Raw genomic sequence first — 25813 nt, 5'->3', positions numbered from 1 at the left:
TGCATTTTAAATGTATTTATTGACTCTTGATTCATTGCATATGACATCCATTCTTTCAAAGATGACTGGAATGTTTCAGGTTGTGGGGGAGACAGGGACAGTTCAAAATAAAGAGGGAAACCCACTAACTATGAAACTTTACTGCATATCCAAAGGCCAGAGATCATAAAACCACCTGTTCCTCATCATTGTGTTATTTCAAAGAGGACTGCGTCAACAGACCATTGTATAGCCTTTTATCTGTATAACCCCCACATAGCTTTTTCTTAGAAACTCATTTTCAAGATCCATACATTAAAATGATTCTCACTATATTATCCTGCCAAGTTAAGGAGAAACGCAAAATGGTGGCAGCATGCTGAGCTCAACTACAGGTATTTTTGTACCTTTAAAGTGAACAAGGAACAGTCTGGAATTCTAGTCTCTATATAAATACTATCTTGACTACTGTTGATGAACAATTAAATCCAGATCTTCTCTACACACTGACATGGCAAACTGAAGTGTGTCACAATAGCTTTTGACAGACCATAAGTCAGCCCTATAAAATGTCAAACGTACTCCTACAATCTCATTATAATGCATCCTGAAGGACTGTGTATGCCAAAGGGGGAAAAAAAGGATCAGAAGAAAAAAAAAAATCACAGAACATTTAGTATTTACATAGTACATTGTAACCCACCAAGAAATGAAGATGAGCGGCAAAAATGGAACACTTTAAATTAATTTCCTGTTAAAAACACCATAGTATTACAAAAAGAAACATTTAATCATTAATTCATTTTAAAAAGTATGATAAAAATGGCTGTTTAAGTAGCAGGTTTGGAGTATATTCACTGAGATAAACATACTTACACTGTTCCAAAGTCTAGCTTCTAAATGAACAGTCTTTATCATTTTTTTCCTTTTTAAGCTTCTTTTAAGTCCTTATTTGCTTGACCACGATTCTAATCTAACTCTATTTCACATATGTTTACACCTCACCAAGTTGGTCATATGAGAGGAAATATCTCTTAAGTGTCTTGTAAACAGGAAAAAAATTGAACAGTGCAGGTTTTTTGTGCCATTGGAGAGCTGTTTCGTTTTTATACTCAACCACCTGCCCGTAGATTAGCAGGACAGATACAGAGTTTTAGGCTGAGTGGCAAGTGCTATTCATAAAATTCACTATGGGTTAATGTAGAGAATAAAAAGTCTGAATGTCAACTCGACGGGCACAAAATATGTGAGCGTGGCTAAGTGCTTTACTAATAAACAGGGGTATATACAGTACATAACTTTAGAAACTGAAGAGTGTAGGATAAAAGAAAACGTTGTGGAAGTACACAACTGTTTGCAAGCAAGTTAACTGTAAAGTATTCAGACTTTAATCCAATAATGTGTAAATGTCCTGAAATAAGTTTCTGCATTGCTCCATCAAAACTGGTGTTGCTAAACTATTTAAATTTTTAGCCAATCTGAGCTTATTTTGAAATGTAAAGGATTTTCAATCCAGACAATTATTTAACAGCTTATTCAGGGACTGTTTGTTAAATTTTCATGGATGACCCTGTCAAGAAATTAGTTCTATAAAAATGGACATATTTACATAATCTGCTTTTTGTTCCATGCACCAAATAGAAATTTATCAGTATAGTCCAATTCATTGGCTATCTACTGAGTAAAACACATTTTCAGGGCTACTTTCTAAAAAAAAAAAAAAAAAAAAACATAGAAAACCCAAAGAAACACTGAGACCCTAAGTTAAAAGAAAACTTACTAATGTACCTGTTCGTTTGATACCAAAAACACAAGGTAAAATCTCACCAAGGCATGAACATGCCAACAAAAAAATTATACTTAAAGAAACACAACATGTTATACTAGTAAATGATATACATAAGAACATATGCTGGATTCCTGCATTTAGCGAATTCACAATAGGTACTTGATGCAAGAACCTAATTTTGCATTGAATAATATCCCCAGGCTTATGGCAAATGGCAGAAACCACAGATGCTTTAAACACCCAAGGCACTCTTTTTCACAAGCAACAATAAAAATTTTAGTATTTTAGTAAAATGTTACCGTTTAAACGTTCGTCGATAACCCCACAGTTCGTCTATACCCCTAATGAACAGTGTAAACCCAAGTGTGAATGTAGGTAGTCAAAAGATTACGGCTTAAATGACAAAACGCAACTAGGTATGATATGTAAAAAATAATTGTTTGCAGCATGAAATGTCCTGTTTGATAAAAGACAGTAACAACAGCAACACAGCTAATGCTTATCAATCAAGCTAACACACGAAAACATGCCAACCAGTAAGAAAAGAAGTACAAAACATTTAGTTATTGCACATTAGAGAGGCTCAGAGTCTTGCGTCATTTTGACAAATTTTCAGCCAGCATAATTAACTGACGCTGTGCTTTAAATATTTTTTTTTCCTAAGATTGCGAAAGACATCTTAAAGTTTACTCCGTTTTAATTTCAATGCTTAAGGGCCGATCGTTGTGCCATTTTTTCATGTGCTTCTCCAGAGTGCTGTAGACGCTAAAAGGCATGTGGCATATCTCACATTTGTAAACGTCCTTGCCTGTCTGTCCATGCGTCTTCATGTGCCGTGTTAGCTTGCTGCTCTGAGCACAGGCATAGCTACAAAGCTCACACTTGTACGGCCTCTCACCAGTGTGGCTGCGCCGATGCACTGTCAAGTTGCTGCAGTTTTTGAAGACCTTGCCACAAAATTCACAAGTGTCACTACGTCGTCCATCCTTGGAGCTGGGTCGACCAGTGGGAAGGTGGGGTGTACTGGCCCTACTTCCCGTGCCACTGCGCCCAGAGGCTGTCCCTCCATCTAGCTCCCCAGGGGGAGTGGAGAACCTGAGACTTCCATTCTCCGAGGAGTGCTCTGAAGATGTGGCGAAAGGCGATTGTCTTGAGTCCCCAAAGTTGAGAATAGGATCTTTGAGCTGGCGCGATGCTGCGTATCCGGCCAGCCACTGTGAATAGACGTTCTCTGAGTTGGGGATTGTAGGAGTTGGAAGATCAAGGTCCTTTTCCACCTTGATACGTTTGGAGAGAGGACTGCCGGATTCTGGACTTCCGGTAAGAAGTTTCCTTGAAAGGTCCTCGTTTGGGTAGGAGGCTGTTCCATTTACTATTGGCAGGTATCCCTTGTTGACTTGATCAGACTCTTGTGGGGATTCGTCCCCACCTGTCTCACTAACTGATCTGTGGTCCCCTCGCTTGTAAAGTTTTATGGCCTCTCGATAATCCTGAATTCCCTCGACACTTTTGTTGTGTCGTTGTCTATTGTTCTCATGGTGGCGTGCACCTTCTAGGCTCAGGCTAAAGTTTATATCATTCCTCTCACCAGACTCACTCTCATTCTCTTCCTCCTCCTCCTCCTCTTCTTCTTCTTCTTCCTCCTCCTCTTCCTCTCCTTCCTCCTCCTCCTCCTCTTCGTCCTCCTCCTCATCATCTTCTTCATCTTCCTCCTGTCCATTTTCAGGGATCACACCGTTGTTCTCACTTTTAAACTTTGCCACCACAGATTTCAGAGCATTGGTGGCACTGCTTAGCAGGTCACTCGTGCCTGGCTCAGGTGAACTGGCAGTTGAAAGGCCATCATCTGATTTGGAGGTAGTAGAGGAGGATTTGTGCCGATGAGTCTTCATGTGGCGCTTTAACTTGCTGGCCTGAGTGCAGGCATGGTTGCAGAGGTGGCACTTGTAAGGTTTCTCACCTGTATGACTACGTCTGTGGACGATTAAGTTGCTCTGGAATTTAAAAGACTTTCCACAAAACTCACAAGACTTTGCCTTCACAGCTGGCACGGTTGGAGTTTGTTGAGTAGGCGTTGAACGAGATCCAGAGGGAGAATGAGATGCCCCTGGCTGGAATGGCTGCAGTAGCCGTTGCATAGGGCTAGGCCTGTTGGGTGACATGGGGGGAGAGGACCCAGCAGAGTTGCCTGCTAGTTCCCGTAGTCGTCTCGAGAAGTCCATAGATGGGGAGTCCAAGGGTACCGAATTTAGACGCATTACCCTATCAAAGGCGCTTGGGTGATGGGGGGCCATAGCCAGATCGTCTGGGCTCATGTGATGCCGTGGTGGGGGACTAAAGAGTGGAGGTGTTCTGGGATATCGCCCTTCTCTAGGAACTGAGGACCCATCTCTGTTGGCTATCCTCATCAGGCTATAGGGACTACTGTCTGCCAGGTGGGCTGCATGCAGCGGTGGCTGTGAGGCACAGTCACCACCCATGCCTGGAGCGGAGGCCACCCGAGGAGTTAATGGGCTTCCAGGTTCGCTCTCCAGGTATATTCGGAAACCATGGGTATTCTGGGCATGCTGTAGCAGAAACCAAGCAGTGCTGAAGGGCTGCTTACAAGTTGTGCAAGTGTAGCTGCTGGGCTCATCTTTTTCTGCAAGACAAAATCAGAGGGAGATGCTTAGTTGTCCATTTATGAAATGTTCCTATTTTACTACAAAGGCTCAGTAAGATCTCTCTATAGAAGTTGATCACACGCATTAACCAGCACATTTATTACAAGTACAATCCCCTTGCAAGTGTTGCAGGTGCCTAAATTACAATAATAACCTTTCACTTTCTTACCATGACCTCTATCATCCAATGTATTAGCTAATATTTATATTGCTGTTATATATACAGTTATGTTCTTACCTTAAAATCTTGACATGATAAATCACAACTGTAAAGGCTAAACTCAGTTTCTGTAAGCACATCACTTCACATGTAAACGGCTGTGCCTTTCTTTGAGATAACTGACACAAAAGCCAAAGTGAACAAAAACCTGTACCCAATCAAAACACTTTTTACTGCATAAGCGATGCAAGGGGGAGGCTGGTAAATTATGGATCATTACAATCTGCAAAAATTACAGTTAATTGCTGCCACCTGTGTAGGGTTTGACCTCCTCTGGAGATTTTCCGTCATAAAAAGGCCACTCTTTGCCTGTCTATTCTCATGCTTACTCCAATTAAATCATATACTATTATCGCATGAATCATACGAGCAGGCCAATGCTTAGATTTGAAGAGTTAAAAATACATGCTTTTATATTAGACAAGAATCATTAAAGTGTATAATGTTCCTCATCACTAATACAGCAATAAAACATAATTATCAAACTGTGTTGAGGGTTTTCAATGTAAATGACACAAAAATAAGAATAAAGGTGTAACACATTTTTGTTTACAGCACACCCCAAGCATTTCCTGTCTTTTAACACCTTACTGAACTCCAGTAAACAACAAATCCACTTCTTAAGTAGGTCTAAGTTCATGGTAACTGGTATGAAAGCAATCTGCCCTAACTTGTAGTAGTGAACGACTAATTGCAAATTGCATTCAGAGAGCAGCTCACATTCTTCGCATGTGTTTTAGTGCATTTGCTGTAGATGAAAACAAAAAGAAAAAAAGCATTCCATTCTGTGTAAATGTATTACTAAATCTGACAAGACAAATACTGTAGTGCCCCAAAATAATGAGCAAGAGAAATGCAGGGCAGAGAAAGAAAGAAAAAAAAATCATACTTAAGTTTGTACCAAGCAATCAAACAAAGTGTGAAAACAGCCTAAAATAAGGGAAGTGTTCTCCCTAGACATATAATCATCCTGCGTCGCTGACATTTAAAACACCCACCTCACCAACAGCAGCTATTACTTGGTGGCCTTGTCTGAGAGGCCGACTTATTGATTACTTTCAACCTTGTTCCTTTCAGCACATGGCCGACAATCACATTTTCTTTAGTGATATGCTAAAAGGTGAGGGGAGGTCTGGAAGAACAATTTGTGGGCATTTGTCCATCCAGATTTTGAGAACAGGAAAGAAAATAAACCATTTTGTGTCTGCTCGAAGCGTCAGCAAAATATCAATTTATAGGATAAATTAAAGACTTGAATACATATTTATGTGATTATATATAATATAATATAAGTCCATTCATACCAAACAGCAAGCCTAGAGGAAATCAGTTTTTTTTCTTTCATTCTTTCTCAGTTATTCTTTGTGTTGCATTGAGCGCATGACCACTGACAAGAACCTGTTTGACCAATATAAACACTTCAAGGACAGAGAGGTTTTTATTGCTCTGCAAAACTTATGTGGAGAGCAATCGCACTTGCATCAACTTTTCCTTTTTATGTACAGTAAATAATACATTTACTCCAATTGATTTAAATACTGTTGATCACCATTTTTTTTTTCTGTTTTTGGTTGCACATTTTTAAACATAGGTTTATCTCCTATATATCCTATATTATCCTACTATATATATATATATATATATATATATATATATATATATATATATATATATATATATATATATATATATATATATATATATATATATATATATATATATATATATATATATATATATATATATATATATATATATATATATATATATATATATATATATATATATATATATATATATATATATATATATATATATATGAATACACACATTGAATACACATTGAATGCAGATCAACCATGTGTAAGGATTTCTTTCCGGCTACAGATAAAACTACACAGAAATGGTGTAATTGCAGCCTCTGCACTTCAGGTTATATCAGGTTATGCCTGAATCGCAAAGCACCACATGCAAGTCACTGCACAGGCACTCAGACCCTTTATTATACAGTCCTTTTCTTAAATACACAAAGATAAGCATCAATGTGAAACCAAAGACTTGAACTTTCTGCTTAAAAGGCCTAGATCAGAACATTTAACACCATGAAAACATGTTCAAGATTTACTATTTGAGGACCACGATGAGGCTACAATTATGCATAATTTACCAGAAAATAATTACACTTCACTCAAGCATCTGTGCCCTCACACCTGACCCTAGTTTAATCTAGACATGATTATTCTCATATTCAAATCAATGTAATGAAATGCTCCAAGTGCCATATGGATACTCTTGGGACAAGGTGAGAAAAACCTATTTGGCCACAAGAAAGAATGCTTTTTCTGGCAGCTGGTATATTCTTGTCAGTGCCCATAAACATGTGCTGGTCCAAGGGTTTAATTTCCACTGATCTCAATACCAGCGCTGGACACACACCCTACCCCCCATCACAAATTTAAAGTGTCTAAGAGGGTAGCCATCTTGGAATGGGGCCTCTCATAGAGCGCCAAGCAATGGGTCAGCAGTCACCTTAGCAACGCACATTAAAGAGGCGGACAGACAAAAAGGAGTGGACCAGACGGAGAGGTGAAGGGAATGGCGTTTAAAGCCCACAGACGGGTGGAGGAATCGGCTGGGGGAGGTGGCAGTCTGAGAAAATGAAAGAGGTGGCTACTGGGAAAGATGAACTAGACTAGTCTGCACAGGGCAGAGGTGGAAGTTTTGTTAGCATACAGGACTGTCCCACAGACAGAACAAACACTGATGGCTGAAAACCAGCGACGAGGGGAACATATGGTTGAGACAGTTTCACTCCAGCAAATATCTATAAGTGCTGATATGCTTCTTATGAAATACTCATTAGAAAATTATTCATTCTTATTCTAAAATCTGATTGGATGAGCCAAAGTTGTTAAAACCAGTTAAAGCAACCTCAAACTGAATTGTAACATCTGTGCTTCGAAAAAGAATCAATGTCACAAAAACCTATAACAACATCTCTAAAGCATGTTATTTTGCTTATAGAAATTGAAGCCTATTTTAAAGATTCATGACCATTAAGCACATGTGAAAATATTGATATACCATCACCATGGCGAAATTTGTTATACTGCCTTTATTTTAATGCTTTTAAAATCACAACCGAGAATCATGCATTAAACATTAAATGTCTGTTGTTGTCGTTGACAATAAATCCACTTTGTAACAACACCCTTAACCATGTAATGCATGGCCTTGAGTGGCTTACTGCTTTATTTAGAACTGTTAGTCTAAAGAGTTCCTCAAAGTCCATTAACACAGCTGGCCTTCTGCACTGATGTATAGCGTACAATGAGAGGTCCAGTATAGCTCTAAACTTTACCACCATGCCAACATTTCCACACTGCTCAACAAAGATTATTTCAAGTCATCCTGTCCCTTTCTTTGCATTCTCCTGATCCATGAGAGGACTACAGGCTTAAACGGGCATGTGATAGTCAGGCCTAGTGAGAGGATTCATTCAGGAAGCCCCCCTTAGGCAGAGCTCTGGTACTGGGACCAGTACAAAAAGACCAGTGTTCCCCATTCACATTACAGCCACGGGGTCAATATTTAAGGCTTCCCATCTGGCGCATCCCGGGCACAAGTGATGTAGTAAATCAAGCTAGAATTAAATGAAATAATTTCTCCTGTCCTGGCTAAATATATCAAGATAACTATAATTAAGTCGTTCATACAAAGTTAAAAAGTTCTTCAAACTGTTTCAGTCTTTTTGCTTCAAAATTACTTTTGCTACAAATTTACAACCAAGAGTGAAAATTGTTACACCACCAAATTTCTTCAGTGTAGTCTGATATATAAAGGAAAGTATACTTACATAATTCATGGTTTGAGTCCCCAAATTGCTATTCCATTGCTATTTCAACCACTAATTGTCCAACCAGTGAATGATGGATGAATTTTTGTTCTTGCAGTTCCGTTTGGTGATACTAGTCGCACACCTCATTTATAAGATAAAGGTTAAGTTGAAACTGAAAAGGTTAAGTAAAAAGCTTCATCATGCTAGTATAACTGAATTTGACATTAGCTACAGGAGGTAGTCTTTAAAAAAGGGGGGCTATGAAAGCCAAAAGCAGCTGTTACATACAATCAGACATAGTATAGTACTACCAGTCCCCCTTTAACTCAAATATAAAAGCTCTAGCACATGCTGAAACATAACATTTACCATCAATAAGCTTCTGTAAGATGGATGCAACCATCACTTGGCTAAGACAGGCCACACTCACCCCAATTCTTCATTTGTCTGACATCAAGCTGGATTCCAGCTCTCTGCTTTGCTACTTAATTGGTTACATATGTTCTGATCTGCATCGCGGTACGGTAGCAGATGGGAGAGTTCTGCAAACTGCCACTGCTTTAGCATCAATGAGGAAACTGTTAAAAATAGCCGGTGAATCCTGAAATCAATACCTTGTCCTGGCCAGTGTTGGGTAAAGTTACTTTTAAAGTAATGAGTTACAATATTGCGTAACTCCATAAAAAGTTGCTAATTGCAACTTATAGAAAGTAATGCATTATGTTATTTTTCCATTACTTCTTGTTACCTGGGCTGGGCTAGGCTTGCTTACTTTTTTAATAATAAGTTTTTTTGTTTTTTTTTTGGCAACTGTAAAGGCCCTTTTCACACTTTTAAAATTTATAAGCCTTAGGCTGAAGGAAGTGCTTCTGCTTCTGCACCTCACTCCCAGTTTCTCTCAGCGTGGGAAAGTAGAAATGTAAGTAAATAAATGAAAAATGAGTGTTACTTATTTGAAAAAGTAAAAAAGTACATTTAAAAGTAATGCATCACTTTAATAATTACTCGATAAAGTAATCCGGTTACGTGACTTGCGTTACTTGTAATGCATTAACCCACCCAACACTGTTCCTAACCAGGTGCAATACACATTTCCCATGAAAGGCATTTGCACACTTTGCCCTGACTCTTTCAAAAGAAGAACAACAGAGCGATATGATTTTTTTTTAATGATTTGCCATGAGAGACACATTTCACATAAAAGAGACACCAAACTGAAAATCCATATTTGATATCCAAATAACAACTGAATATAAGCATACATGCTTCTTGTCTACAAAGTCTACAAATGAGTCAAAATGCCATGTAGATGGATGTTGATCATGAAAAACTGCTTATACAAAATAATGTTTCATGGGATAAATTAATCAGCTACAACATTTTGAGTATATGAAGTCATGAATAATTGAGGCAGATGGCATGAGAATGCTACCTGTCATCACTATATCGCAACGACTGAATATTAATTAACCTATAGCATCCTTTTAACAACATAAATCTCAGGAATTTTGACTTGAGTTGGAATGTTACCTGTGCGCTCTTGCCAGAAATCTGTCTGGAGCCTTGTAGCTCACAGCTCTTATACAGTACATACTTTCGAAAGACTGTAGGAGGTCAGAGGTCGCAGAGAGGGGGGCTGTTTTCGTCAGGTTTTTCAGCTCATGTAAACGGATGTCAACAACATTTTTTTAACCTCACAAAGTACAGGGTGAACCAGTTGTCTACTTTCGCCTGTTTACAAGTGGGAGTGTTTCATCTGTGTGTGTGTGTGGTCATGTAGAACTCCTTCCGTGCCCGTGAATGAGCTTTGACGATGTTAAAAAAGCATAAAAAGCTTCTTTATTCGCCACAGAGCAGGAGGCGCAAATTTCTGGTTTGAGACACTTGTGTGGTTAAGTGAAGTAAAGTAGTGTAAAAGTGGAGGGGAGTGATAGAAATAACAAGCGGAAGAAGGGGTACCGAAGGAGAGCTTTGGCCTTCTGGTGACAGCAGGATTTATACTCAGGCAGCTGTAGGACAGCACACCATCTCTAGCTATGCACTTAAATTCAGACATTCCAGGGAGGCGCTGGCAAGACCGTACATATACACGGCCCCGCTGAGGTCAAGGGTCACAACTCAGTGAGTGGTGGAGCCAAGCGGAAGAGTATTTGACAGAGCGGCACAACAGACGTTCAGCAGCTTTCTGGCTTCTCCTCACGGTCAGAGGGACTTAAAAGTATTTTAAGAGAAAATTACATACTGGCACAGAAGAGACTTTGTTGTATTCAATTCATTTGTGTTGGTTTTGAGGTCATTATTAGGCTAATGTATACCTAAACGCTGATGAATAGAACAGATTTATTCATTTAAAATGTACTCTTCTTGCATTAGAAACATAAAATTGTTCATTATTTTGTCTAATCAAAGGTACTCTAGAATGAGAACGCCTCTCCCGCTTACACCATCATGACATGACTACACGACTTGCAATAGCAAAGAACAAATAATGATTCATTATTGTAATGTAAATTATAATTGAAATTGTGATGCCACAATTTTGACTTCCAATATGGTGATTCTAGTATCAAATACCTTGTATAGACGTATGATTATCAAACTTGTAGTCAAACACTATATTTCATATACTGTAAGCGGTAATATTTCCAGCACTTCTGCAATAATATAACAAATAATATGCACTGCAAATGTTGGTTTTCAAATGTTTTGAATTAATTGAAATGAGTATTTATATTAATAAAATGTAAAAACATCAGTTATGAGTCGATTTTATTTTTTATTTTATTTTTTTCAGTTAATTTAGTTTACATCTTAATTATATATTTATTTATCTATTTTACTTTATCTATTTTTTATTTTAAGTTTCAGCATTTTAATGTATTAACAATAATTTATTTGAGGGCCCCTTGTGGACCCTGGCCCGCCCCCAGGTTGACAGTCTCTTCCTTAGATTACTAATTCAGTAACATGTCGCATGAAAATGGTTCTGATTCAGGACCAAGCTCAATATCAAAGCAATATGGTATTACCATCTGATACCATCAGTATGCAATGGTACTAATAAAAAATTTTATGAGGGAGATTGTTTCAGGACCAAGAAGTCCAAAAGACTCAACAAAAACAACATTAATTGCTAAAACAAGTCCTCAGGAAGTTCCAAAATGTTCTAAACTATAATTTTCACAAATTGATTTTCTTTGCAAATCACAATTTCAGTTTGTGTACTCTGCTTCTTAATACATGACAGGAAAATCCCGAGGAGGATCTGCACCACAACGAGGGCATCTGTCCTCTCAGTGTGATGGGCCTCTGGGTTTATATGTGTCTTTGTGTATGTGACAGTGTCTCTGTGTGTGTCTGTCTGCGATAGTTCACTCTGACAGGCTTGGAGGGCAGGGGTTCACGGAGCAGGGCAGGGGACAGAGGAGATGATCCATTCTCCTCCAGACGATAATGACATGACAAGAGCAATGGGAGACAGGGATCAGAGTTTAGATTTGGACAGATTTTGGTATCTAAAGACACCGTGATCGTTCGGTTCCCTTAACAATTCTTGCCCAGAAAAGTTTGGCTACAAGAGTCTCCATATAGGCACACAAACATCACATGCCAAATAAAGTGCACCGATCTACGCATGTCAACACATTTATACCATAGGTTTGACAGATTTTCTCCACGATGAAAGCATGTAACGCTGTCTGTCTGGGTTTCACACACATGCATTGTTTCAACCTTCTCATCAAACCCTCTTTCTTGCTGTAAACATCAGTAGACACGCTTTCACATGCAAACTCAACACGCCACTTAAACTGTCATGGGCCTTTATGTTCAGTCAGTAAGACGCTGAATGGAAGCTTTGTGACGGTTTCATGCCTGCATTCTACAAGTGCTCAATTTGTTACAGCCGTAATGTCACCACGGTGTGTTGCTCAAATGCAAGATAGGCAAACAAACTACATAAAGAGGGATGAGAAGACAGTGGAAAGAAAGAGACGATGAGACAAGGGGTCTAAGATGGGATTGTATGAGAGCTATAATGAAAGAAAAAGAGAGAAGCGCAAACAGACAAAAGAATGAGAGACTGGTCTGAGAAGAGCAGGAGAGGCTGATACGGAAAGAAATACATCGATGGAGAAGATAAGTGCTAAAGCAAATTAACCTCTTTAATTGGCCCGATGCTCTCTCTGAGCTCAAAGATTGTTTCAGGCCGCTGACAGCTGACTGGGTGAGACGCTACAGGCTCATGATGGGACATCTGCTCCCTGGCTAGACAGATAGCACTTCTGGACACTGCATATTATATTTGTCGAGGCTAACGAATTAAAAAAAATAAGAAACAAAGGCATTACAAAACATGCAAGGAGATGTTTTAATGATGCTATTTTCTATACAAGTGGCCGAACGATATATAGAATTTTTGATGACCAATACAGAAATATTAGAAAACAGAGTGGCTGATGGACGATGTTTAGCCAATATATATAATATATTTAAAGTAAGATAGCAAATAACACACGCATAACAATTATTGCAATTAAATTTAAATTTGGGAAAATAATTAGAGATAAACAATTGGTTTATGTATAGCGGTCGACGGCTAGTTATAGTCCATACAAATGATGTGGTAGATTCCAAGTTTTCTGAAGCAAAATGATAGTTTTCTATGACGGACCAAAAATTGAATCTTTGTTCACTGAAAATCTTTCCCTCTGTACCATAACTCTGTAATCTTATTTGACCTGCATGTATTCCAGTTTGCCATGTGACAAGCAAGAATCAATGACTTTTGCCCTTTGTGACACCAAACTTGCCACTGAATCTAAAAGCAAAATGTTTAAATCGAACACATTCATTCTTCTGTTTTTACAGTGCTTTCTTTTCTATCGTTCTCAGCATTTAATAAAAAATGAAAATCATTTGACTCATTCATTGTTCAGCGTCTAAATTATTTTATAGCACAACTGTTCAGAGGTCATGGTATCTAGGTTTCAAAGCTGATTGCCACAATTTGTATGTATATGTTTTGCAAAAGCAAAACTCAAGAACTCAAGGACAGGTTAGATTTTTGACTCATTGATTTCAGAAAAGTAATTCCACAGTTGCATTTTCTGTCAGGGATCAGCAGTAACAGTGAAAGGTCAAACAATTTCCCCACCATAGTGGTTGTTTCCTGAACTCTTCAGAATGGAGGAAGAAGTCAATGGACAAGGAGAGCACATCTGAGTGACCTCCATCTTGATGTGAATGGCTTTGGCTAGTTTAACCCGCACTTTCACAAAATAAATCACATCTGACATAAACAGAGATGTGAAAGAACTAAAACTATTCATGGAAGGCTGCAAAAAGAGAAGATGGTGAATGTATAGCAAACGTCTCTCCACATTCAGAGTGGATATTGATAGGCCGTCTACAGCTCAAGTATTCACTTACCAAACAAAGCTACAGAGCACCATCTGGAAGTTGTGGCCCACTTTGTGGGGTCGGACATGCGGTATGGCAGACATATATACACAGGCATACTGAAACTGAGAATGTGAAAAAGAGACATCAACAGAAAGATAGAGAAAACAGATAGATTGAAAAAACAGAGCAACGTACCCTATCGTATTTACACACACACACACACACACACACACAGACATACCCAACAGAATCGAACACAAAGACGCACAAATTCACTCTGAGAAACCGTGACACTCAGAGACCCCTGCTGCGTGTGAGAGCCCCCTCAGAAATCTGCATAAATACATATGCAAATGTGCGGGTCAACTGATAGACAAGTGAAGAGCTTGCAAAGGAACATATTTATCCATCTCTATGCGAAACAGATATTCTCACAGATGTTTGATTTTCTCTCTTCAGATGAGCTTGATCGTGTTGCTTTTGTCTTGCTTCGCACTAGTAGCTCCGAATGGTTTCATGACACCAGTCGCATTCAATTCACAATGTATATCTCTCAACTATCCTGCTCTCCATTGTCCTGTGCTCTCAAAAGAGCTTCATTCAGGTATTCTTTCTTGTGTGTACGCACGTGTTTTGTGAATTGTCTTCGACACAGGCACGCAAGTGAAGACAAGGCCAGCCAACCGGTTCCAACCAGTCCAAAAGTCAGCGCCTCTTTTTGCCTTTGGCCCCAAAAAAAAAACTAGTGGTATTTGATATACAGGCAGCAGGTATGAGGGCTGCGTGTATGTGTGTGTGCGCACATGACATCTAGTCAGATTCAAAAGACCTGGAGCTCAGCCAAGTTGATCTAGAAATGGACAGCCACCATCAGGGTGAGAGGACGGCCCTTCCCCCTCCAGCAGTTCTCAACTTGACCCTCCGTTAACCTAAAGAACACATGCTCAGCTAGCACCGCTCTCTCTCAGCCACTTTCTCTTCCCTTACCTCATTGCTTCTTACTAACTACTGCTCTTTCTGAAGAATAGTTTGTCTATAAACACATACAAAACCTGTATAACTTTATTTCTTTCACAGAACACAATAGGAGACATTTACTTTATACAATTCAAGCTGTGATGAACAATGAAGGAAGTGAACAGTAAGAACTGTTGCAGCACCACAATCTTCATTAACTAACTTCTACGTTTTTGGTCTGTTCTACGTAAGTTATCATAATGATCATTTATATTTGACATTTTATGGTCTTTTTTTCCTTTTTTGACATTTAATATATAGAACAGTGCAGCGTGAACAGTCATCAAACTTCTATATCTGGGTTTTACAGAAGAAAGTCACAAAGGTTTAAAAAGGACATGCAAAAATAACATATATTTCATATGGACTTATTAGTACTTTTTGGGTTTTTGGTCACCATTCACATTCAATGCATGGAATAGAGTGGGGTGAACATTAATCTAAACAACTATATTGTTGTTTGACAAAAAAAATTATTCAGAAGGATTTGGACGTGTGTGAGCAACATGCATATCATAATGATCATAATGATCATATACTAATTATTTTCATTTAATCAGTAATTTCTTTTGGTTATGGTGACCATTTACAAAACATATAAGAAACAGTGCAACATTGATCTAAACTTCTGTATTTGTGTTTAACAGACAGATGTCAGTCAGATGGGTTTAGAAGGACATGCAGGTAACTATCATGCAGTTATGTGTATGTTAGGACTACTTTTATGATACTTTTATAGTTTTTCATAGTTTTGGTCACCATCCACTTCCAATGCATGGAAGAGAGCTGTGTGAAGTCTGTCAGACAGCATGTGGTTGATTAAGTGAAGATTTTTTTTGGTGTACTGATTTTTCTCATTCCATCTGTGTGATTTCCTGACTTGTTTTGGCCACTTTTTTGTGGATGTTTCTCTCCGTTCCTGTCTCATTCCCTCTAAAGCTCTTCAACGAGCGAGACATAGATCATTCCGGCGTCTTCCCCCCTGCTCTATTCAGGATAAACAAAGTGCCTCAAGTTCAGGCCCCACCCCGGGACCCTTAAACAAAGCCATCTATCATGCTGTCTGGCCCGACCTGTTTGGCCACAGCCAGGGCTGCCTCAGCCTCCAAGCCCCCGCCCTGAGCACAATCCCCCCATTGTGTCCCCACCGGCCTCCCTGCCGGCCTCTTCTCACACCCCATGACATAGACACAGGGTTAAGTCAGGCTCCGGAGGAGAGCCAGCACCTGTGATGGGGCAGATAAAGGTACCGCCAGCTGCAGTGCATCTCACTTTAAAATGAAACACAGGTGCTGATTTTTTTAAATGTACTGTGAGTCTGTCTCACACTAACAGTGAAGGAATGAACTTAAAGCAAGCTAATGTTTTGCCTTTAAAACTCTTTATGCAAGTATGCGAATGCGAATGATTTGACAGTATACATTTTACATTATTGTGAGCTCCGGTACTCAAGAGGGCGATATAAATTTGACAATAAATCAAATCAGTGCTATGATTCCGGTAGCTAGCTACAAACATGTTCGTTTTAATTTTCTCAGCAGTTTACAAAAAGAAGTGTAAAGGGATATTTGAAATGAAACTAGCATGACTAAGAGCGTTTACGTACTTGCACAGAGTTTGTATGGAGTCTTACATTCAAATTCAAATAATATAGTTGCGCAAATTCATCACAAAACGAATTTATCGTGGTTGACCAAATGTACACATGAAAGATTCATCATGGCACACATTGAATTACACGTCAACAAGCTACCTCAATCTCCTTTCTGTTGCTAATGTTTTAGAAACACTAAATAATCCATTATGTGGCATCATGTAGCACTAATCCAACTACATTCTGTTTGGAGCGATCAATCATTTATGACCTTTGCTTGTGACTGCTACATGGGAATCCAGTAGATGTTTGTTTACAATTCATGCAATGTTCATTGTTATATAAAGTCACTATTTTAAACAGTGAGACTTAGAATAGAAGACTCTTAAAATCTTTTAATGGTGCACAACTCTGTTCTGCTCTGTTTATTTCTCTAGCGACTCAGTCCTTCTTCGCCTGACGCATATCAACAGAATGAACTCATAATGGGCTAATCAAATATGCAAAATAATTGGCAATTACCTAGAGGGACTAATGGTCATTAGAATTTACAACAAGGTAATGAACTAAAGTCTGCATGTACCATGCATATTCATAAAGCAATCAAGGCTTTGAAGATTAAAGAAGTGCTTCAAATTCAAATGAGCCACAGAATATTATCAGCGAGATTCAGAGAGAGAGAGAGAGAGAGAGAGAAGAGCGAGAGAGAGAATGTTTCCCAAGATAAAAGACTAAACATTTTGTTACATTCCACTTCAGTGCTTCTATTGCAGTAAAAGAGCAAAATTAAATACTCAAGTTCAAAGAATTGAACGAATTAATCGGGCTCTTTACAAAACTACTCGAATTGTGCTTTACACAGCTGATGTCTTTACATATTATTAAATGAGTATTTGTCCTCCTATTCATTGTCTATAGTCATTTCCAAGTCCAAAGCTCAGAGTCAAACCTGATTTAAGAGTCTTAAGTATCTTTACAGATGTGCATTGATGTTGACTTTCCTCCCTGCATCGAAAATGTTTTCTATTTCGCAGTGTAGCAAAATTACAGATGTCGTTCGTCTCCACTGCAACCAACTGACCCAAAAGAAATTGAGTTTGCATGCAAACGCGTGAATAAAGAGGTAAAAAAATAAAATCTAGATGGAGACAGACAACAAGAGAGAGAGAGAGAGAGAGAGACTTTCAGGGAACCATGACCCTAGACTCAGACAGTGAGGGGCCTCTTGGGTCTTTATCTCATTCTATAGAACACAGATAAGACACACCAGCTGCAGACCACACACACATATATCGGGTCCACCATATTATAACAATACCTTGTTCTGGAACTGCCCAGAATCAGATGAGCAAAACAGCAAAATCATCAAAATACACAAATATTTTCTTCTAGAGGAAACAAATATATTATTAAAAGAGCACATTTAACCATTCCTCATAACTAATTTACTTTTACACCACACATTTTTAACGGCTTTATACCCATGTTTGATGTTTTTTTCTTTTTTTAGAACAATAAAGCCAAATCAAAGCCAGTACAGTATAAAGCATGTACTGTATATTTTATATTACCTACAATATATCGACACAGTGCTGCAGGCTGTTTTGTATTCCCAAGGCAAACACTAAATAGAAATGTCTACAGTTCAGCTGGCTGGCCACACTCACACACAAACACACAGGTGAGTCAGAATATCATATGCTCCTGACAGATCTGATGATTGCATAGCTTAATGCTAAAAGAGAAACAACGTCGGTAAACCTCATGGACATGTGTGCATGTGCGCGTCTACAATAAATGTGTTTTCATGCTAACTGTACATTTAACATGCTATAAATGCGTTCATTTTAATGTTATTATTCTAAGCATTTATTCGTTTTTTTTTTCCACTTTACTTGTTTTGTGGCAAATGGAAATTTTAATTGTAACCTACTAATGTTCCATGTGGTCCCTCGGTTAATGAGGTCACAAACCTGCACGTTTAATAGTTATATAAGAACGTAAAAATGCAAAATAGAATGCATGTCACACTGCAGGACACTGCTGTTAGTTCTTGAAATGCCATGTCAGCTACAAATACATAAACTTCACAACAATAAACGTTCCCGCCTGCTCTGTGCCAATGTCCTGCCATATGCCCACTGAAAGGGAACCCCTTGGCAGTGTCTGCCAAGTCAAACGCGCTGTCATGTTGCGTCGAGACAGGCTCAGCAAACCACACACAAACACAGACACATGCACTCTTGCTCAGACTCTCGTAAATAAACCAATCAGCCACTTTTTGGGAGTTTAAGTGAAACACGGTAAAGAAAGTATCAGCATAAAACTACTCAGGAAAATATAAATAAAGCTAAAGGTTGATGAGCTTAAAGACACAAAATTTGAGATCAGTGAATCCCTTTAAGGGAAACTATGAATGCAGCGCTAAGAAATCATTGTGGATAGCAGCTCATATGATTTCTATAATCTCTAAAAACGTTTTGAGAGCAATTTAAGACATCGTTGAGAATTTTCTTCTGAAACTCGACCAGAGCCAAACAGGGGTCGTTTACTCAGTATAGAAGACTATAGAGGTACTAGTCTTTATTTGCTCCATTTATTTTCTTTGCTGTGTAGGACAAAAAAATTGAGATATTAAAAAGATTTGTCATTTCTGATTTTGCTTTTTTGAGCTAAGCCTGTAAAGCTCCTCAGTAATGGAGCACTATTGGGGATCCCCAAACTTCCTGTCTCCCGTTCCACTTGCTCTCCTCCAGCTAATGATCCATAACTCTCTCCGGTAAGAGAATAGTGGATCGGTGCCAAAGACATCAAGACAGCAAGGCCAAGAACACCAGAAGACACCGGATAACATAACAGAAGAGTCCATTTCATCGCAATTTAGTAGTTACACGCAGTTAACGTGCAATGTAAATATGATCTGCACAATAAAATATAACAGTTAACAAAATAAAACATCAAAGATCTTCTCTTGGTGTCTGCATGATGAAGAGCCGCTTCTAAAGTCTGCAGGGACCAGAAGACGGTACAACGCTTATTAAACAACAATGCGAGACGGGATCACCTATATCAGCCTCAGAGAAAATGGCTTCACATGGATGTACTTAAGAAAATAACCCCAGAGAGATAGCAGATAAGGGGGCAGGGGAGGGAGGTCTGCAGAAGGGGGTTATTGCCTGAGCTCATCGTCTGGCCGCTCGGGGGCATTCAGACTTGAATAAAATGGGGGTGTGATGGGGTGTTGTTAAGGGGGGCTATTAAAAGCTGCTGTGTCCACATGCATATCTTAAATTGTTTATCATGCAAATTTCTCCAAGCGTGAACCTTTAACGGATTCACCATTTACAGCCGATACAGAATTCCATCTGTTGTGACGGACATCTGCTTGCATGACGCGACCGCAGACTGGAGATCACGCATGTGCTTTACATGTAACGGTGAAAGCGTGTGACCTGTCTGGACTGGGACGGGCATACACTGAACGTCCTGAGAGGTACTACGAGGCGTACGTAAAAAATACCTTCGGCTTTCACTTTATTTTGCGCTGTCCTTGATACCATGTAATTAATTATACAATTAGCACTATTAATCACCAACATGTTCTTACTATGAGGTTAGATTAAGGTTTGTTTTAGGGTTAGCTGCGTGCAATTATGCACAATTTCCTGGACATGTAACAAGGACACATGCACCCTAATAATACATTTATAATCTGATTGCTTGCTCAAAGCCTTCATGTATAAATCTCAGTTGACTGACCGAGCTTAATTTGAAACTGAAAAGTTTCTTGTGCCATATGTTTTATATTCACACCATGGCAAAAATGACAATTATGTTTGCGCTAGATCTGGTGGTATTATCACAGTTGCTTTCTCCGGTCGGCTTGTGCATGTAAAGGAATACGTGAACGTTTAGGCTTCATAAAATCAGAACCTCACAAAATGGACTGGATTTATGTGGACTGATGAAAGTTTGTGCCTGCAGAAATACCTACCGTAAAATAAATAGTCTCCATACTTCTTAATCCATCAATGTAAAAAAGAAAAAACATCTGCATTTTAACCTCATAATCATCATAATGACTCAAATGACAAACAGCAACAAGCAGAAACGATAATGTAATCGTAATTCACGCAAAAATCTCTCTACCACAATCCCAGCAGATAACGGCATCCCAGCACAACCCTAACATATTAATTTGCATACTAGAAGAGGTACTGTAAATGCATAACTGCTACTATGAAATGAGCTGCTTGTTTTTCTTCTTTCAGGATACGCTGCGGTCAGTGCAAAGGGAAACGCTCTCTCATAATTGCCAAAATGACTAGAATCAGTAACAATCTGCGGCAGGCCTTGTCTTGGACAGCTGAAAATGATTTTCTTTTCTTTTTTATCAGCGTGAATGTACCACTCTGCAGCTATACATTTACTGGAGTGAGATATGACCTTGTGAAAACCACACTAAATGCAGCAACATCTGCGAAAGCCACATGAGAGAACCGAGAGAATGTCCATTCATACTGACAGCAAGAACACTCTTTTCATCTACTGTATAGTCAAGTACATTTTTTTTTCCTGAAATGAACCAAACTCACAAAGTGGAGAGCTGTAAAACCATGAGCTATCAGTAGAAACATGTTATCCGTCAAGGCCTTCCAGTTAGAAGTTTCCACTTAGCAAAGTCTCCCATAGATTTTCTCCACCCCAAACATCTGGTACTCTACCTGTTAAATTCTCCTGCTTGGGCCGTAATCCATGCGGCGTGGAGGCTAAATGCTCCTCTCCATGGGGCGAAACTTGAACTGCCACCTCCACTGGGACGCAGGCTCGCCTCGGGCCCGCGGGTGGAGGCGACGGTGGCAGGTCTAAACCTTTGTCCATGCATAGGCGGCCTTGACACTGCCTGCGTTTGTGCTCGATGAACACCAGGATATCAGCCAAAGGAAACCTGGAGCGGCACTGACCACAGGTGAGGAGGTCCTGATCCCCTTTAGGGGTGGATGGTTCCGATCCGGGATGGCTTTCCCCGTCCTCTGGGATATCTGCCGTCACAGGCTCGGCTACGGTAGGAGAAACACAGAAAGGGAGGTGTGAGAGACAGAATTTCCTGTAATATCCATACTGAAACCTGTTAATGACTTGATAAGTGCTAATTATATATGTACCGTAAGTGATAATTATATTCATTTTCATATAAATGGAAGAGGTGTTGAAATTTGCAGTAATGTTAAAGGTGTTATATGTCGTATGGATATATATCGACTGATTTTACGTAGTTTTAGTTGGGTAAAAAAACACTCTGCTACTGTTTCCTTTAAGTGATAAAAATGTTACTTTTTTAAATTATTATTATTATTTACTAGACATAACACAACATTGCATAACATTGAACATCCTCTAAAAGAAGAAGTAAAAGTAATTTATAAAAACAGATGAGCATCCAAATATCTCAGAAAACAATAAAAAACCTGCAACTTTTTTGTACTAACATTATTAAAGACCAGATAATAAATGTCCTATTAACATTACTGAAAGAATGTTTGTTCGTAACTTTTAAGTAAATAACATTATGTAAAGTTCTGAGAAAGATTTATTTAAACATTCCCATATTCATATTCATAACATTTTCCAGTGCTACAATACATGGGCACAGCATTTGTGCCAGGAGACATCGATATCTATCTATCTATCATTGAAATGCTGACACTTCTATCAGAGGAATACTGACAGTCAATGTAAAACGCAGAGAAGATGAGAAACCAAAGACAGAGAGAAAAACAGTGGTTGCCCAGTAATGGTAAAGAGGAGGGGGTTGCTCGCTTTAGTTGCATGACCCTGTTCATTATCCTGCCAATCTCACGTCTTAATGAACCCAACACCTCAGAGAATCAAAAAATAGATTCTAATTTGACTTCAAGATGATTGGAACCCATTTAGTTAAAAGTGCTGGAATCCTCTGAACTGAGGTTAGCTATTGAGGGGAGTATGTGGGGTAGTTCCCAGAAGGACAGCCAGAACATATGAAAGAGCAATCAAACCCACATCATGCGTCTGAACTGGGCTGAGGGAGATTGTTGCCATCGGTGGTAGGTTAACCCTAATTCTGTGTCAGGTCGTGTGGGACAAAAGGTGGGGGCGACAATACACGAGTTTCTTGCGAAGACTAAAAACACGCTCCAGTATTTTAATCAAAGCTTTTTTTTCCCCCAAGAAGATGCACAGTTCTGGAACAAAGCGTCAGATCAGACCGTGCGCTGGACAAGCAGGTGTAATTTCAACCTCTTGTGAAGCATCGGGAGATTTCGCAAACATAGCAGTTGGAAAATAACATAATCGAAACCGCTGCCACGGTTAAACCATTTGAGATTATTTTGAGACTTTTTTCAACATGATACCAAAAAGACATATGGGCCAGTGACATCAGTTTTTTTATATAATATATATATATAAAACTGTGCATACAAAAAAAGTATTTTAATAGCATTTTTTAATCAACATGAATGCAATATTGCACATCCAAAAACATGGCACAACTAAACAGATTTCTACATTTTATCATCTCTGACAGTTTGTCATTGACCCACGCGTCCTCTAAACCAATGTTTTCATAAAAAACACTAAACGTATACTGAACGGGTGTGTGGGTACGTTTAACAAACGAAAGAAGGCTGGGCTCAAGTTCAAGTTCACCTAGCAGCGTCTCATCTTGAGCGGACCATCAGTTGTTAGTTCTCTGCCCCCTAGCGGCTACACGTTGAAACTCGCGATGTTTTTGCAGGCGCTCTTAGAACACGTTCAAACGAGATTTAAATAAAGACACGAAACCAAACTCTGATAGATCGAGTGTAAAGTTGCCACAGAGAGCATGCAGATTTTCTCATTTACAGCGGTTTACAACGACGCGCAACACTTGAGGTGCTTTGAGAGCTTCGCCGGGGGGGCTATAACAGGTTTGACACGATAGATGCATAAAACCGGGTTTGTATGTCCAAAGCCAAGGAGAAAACTAACGCAAGACGCGTTTTGCTTAACAGCGAACCTTCTTTCACTGAGCAACAAACCTACGTTATGGGATTCTCGTTTTAATTCTTGAAAATCGTAGGACCGGAGGAGGAAGTTGGGAAGAACAACAACCAAAAAATCAGCAAATCAGGACTGATACGCGCTTGTTTAGTTTTTGAAAAGAAACGTTATATGTTAGTCTGCCCATAATAGTAAAAACCGTACACAAAACAATACATTTAAACCCCTAAAGTAAAGCCAAAGGAAGCTCTAGTTTGGGCTGTTAAAATCTCAAGGGAAAGCGAACTTAGAGCTGAATTCTCCTCGTAAAATGGTTTAAATGCTAACAAATTGCGCTCCATTTACTTCCTACACGCACGCGCTCCACGCACACAAACGCACGATCAACCTTCACTCGGTGAGAATCAACGCGAAGCGCAACTCAGCGGCGCGACGCGCCTCGTTTCATCTTAAGAGACGGAACTTTATTAAAAAAACTTACTGGTGTGAAACGCATTCTGAGCTACCGAGAAACAAAAAGAGGAACTCCCGGTTAACTTACGCGAAAACTCCCGTTTGCTTAAGTGCTGGGGTTTGCCCTGCTTGCGGCGAGACATGTTGGACACGGTCTCAGCTGGGTTCACATTGGGAAGAGCCGGAGTCTTCGGAGAGTCCAGAGTAAAAATTTTCTTCAGCGATGCATCGGGTATCCCACATGAATTATAGAGAACGGTAGAGAAGACGCGCGCGCACTGGCAAGACGCTTGCGTTGGGCTTCATGGCTTCTTGGAGAAGAACTCAAAGGACAGGAATGGAAAGTAAACGAAGCCCCCTGAGCTGCTGCAAGTTCAAGTGCGGACGTGACGTGCCAGCGAACTTGAACGTCCAGAGGTAGATGATGGACATGGATCTGCTAAACACAGGCAAGAGGAGGACGGCTGCGAGTGGGAGGGGGTGAGACTCATAAAAACCAATGATGGGCTGCATGTGAACCATGGACCCCAGCAGCCAATGGGCAGAGAGAGAGAGAGAGAGAGAGAGAGAGAGAGAGAGAGAGAGAGAGAGAGAGATACGGGTCTGTTTAGAATAGAACCAAAAAAAAATGAATGCATAAAGGGGTCAAAATGACCAATTTAGATTAACTTTTTTGTTTTATAATTGTAGTAATGTAATAAAATGTATAGCCTATATATAAGTTTGTAAACGAAGTCAAAATATATTCACCTTTCCGTTCATTCCTGTGCATTTTTAAAATATTGTTTATTTTCCTTTATTTGTCATTCTTATGAATTCATCGTTATTATTTCCTGTTTATTTATTTATGCATTTATTTTTGCGCTGCTGCTTTTGAGTGAATGAGAAAAGCGCCTCTCGTTCTTATTTATGAGTATTTTTAACATTTGGGAGTAATAATCCCTAACAAGTCTATCTTTTTTTTTTTTTTTTTTTTTTGCAAACTCTGCATCTTGGCATTGTTCTGGAAGTCTTGAAGGAGTTCCCACATGTGCTGGACACTTGTTGGCTGTTTTTCATTTACTTTTCAGTCCATAACACAGTTAGCCTATATTTTGGACGCAAAATTATACTTAAAACATTCAGAAGCGTTTTGAATCATTAGAAACGTTTATTGAATCAGGTGAAAGAGGCCTGATGAAGTGATGAAAATACTTAGAAAAAGTTTTGTTGCAAAAAAATAAAAAAATAAATAACAGAAAATACAAACCGTATTTTCAAAGAATATAAATGTATTAAAAATCGTGTTGGATAGTAAGGGTGTAGGGTTTATTCTTGACACGTTTGGGAAAATTAAACCAATCAAGTGTGATGTACAATTTCGCCATCTAGTGTTCGGTGACATAAAAAAGTATTAATTTATTGTCTAATTCATCAATAGCGAATATCTGAGGAATCTAATATATATGCCTATATAGGCTATAAACAGTAAAACCCATCAAACATAACAATAATCTTTATTTTATTATTGTTGTTATTATTATTGTATTGCTATTTTTGTTGTGTTGTTATTGTTACAAATATTTTTTTTACAAAACATAGTAAAAATGTTGTTTTATATTGAGAAGGTTTTGAATGTCCAAGCCTATTATTTTTCCGTTTTTATTTATAAATGTGTTTAATTGTGCATATTTGTTGTTGTTGTTGTTGTTGTTGTTATTCGAGTCTCTACGTCTTGTTTGCAATACACTACACAATGCGAAATTATCGAAATAATAAACGTTGCTTATAGCTTCCTTCCGTTTATAATTCTGCAGTAATTTCCTATATCTAAATGCCGACAAACGCGTTCACA

General features: G+C 38.9%; 1 protein-coding gene across 1 annotated transcript; it reads right to left on the bottom strand.

Moving 5' to 3' along the window:
* bcl11ab (BAF chromatin remodeling complex subunit BCL11A b) lies at nt 1-25656 on the bottom strand. Its single transcript, XM_043243039.1, has 3 exons — nt 24068-25656; nt 21228-21563; nt 1-4409 (listed from the first exon to the last, which is right to left on the bottom strand). The coding sequence occupies exons 1-3, from the start codon at nt 24120-24122 to the stop codon at nt 2455-2457; spliced, it is 2346 nt and encodes a 781-aa protein (XP_043098974.1). The 5' UTR covers nt 24123-25656; the 3' UTR covers nt 1-2454.
* Nucleotides 25657-25813: the final 157 nt, after the last annotated feature.

The sequence above is a fragment of the Puntigrus tetrazona genome, chromosome 6 (genome assembly GCF_018831695.1).
Source record: "Puntigrus tetrazona isolate hp1 chromosome 6, ASM1883169v1, whole genome shotgun sequence".
In the NCBI taxonomy this organism is placed as follows: Eukaryota; Metazoa; Chordata; class Actinopteri; order Cypriniformes; family Cyprinidae; genus Puntigrus; species Puntigrus tetrazona.
This window is presented reverse-complemented; position numbering and strand designations above follow the sequence as displayed.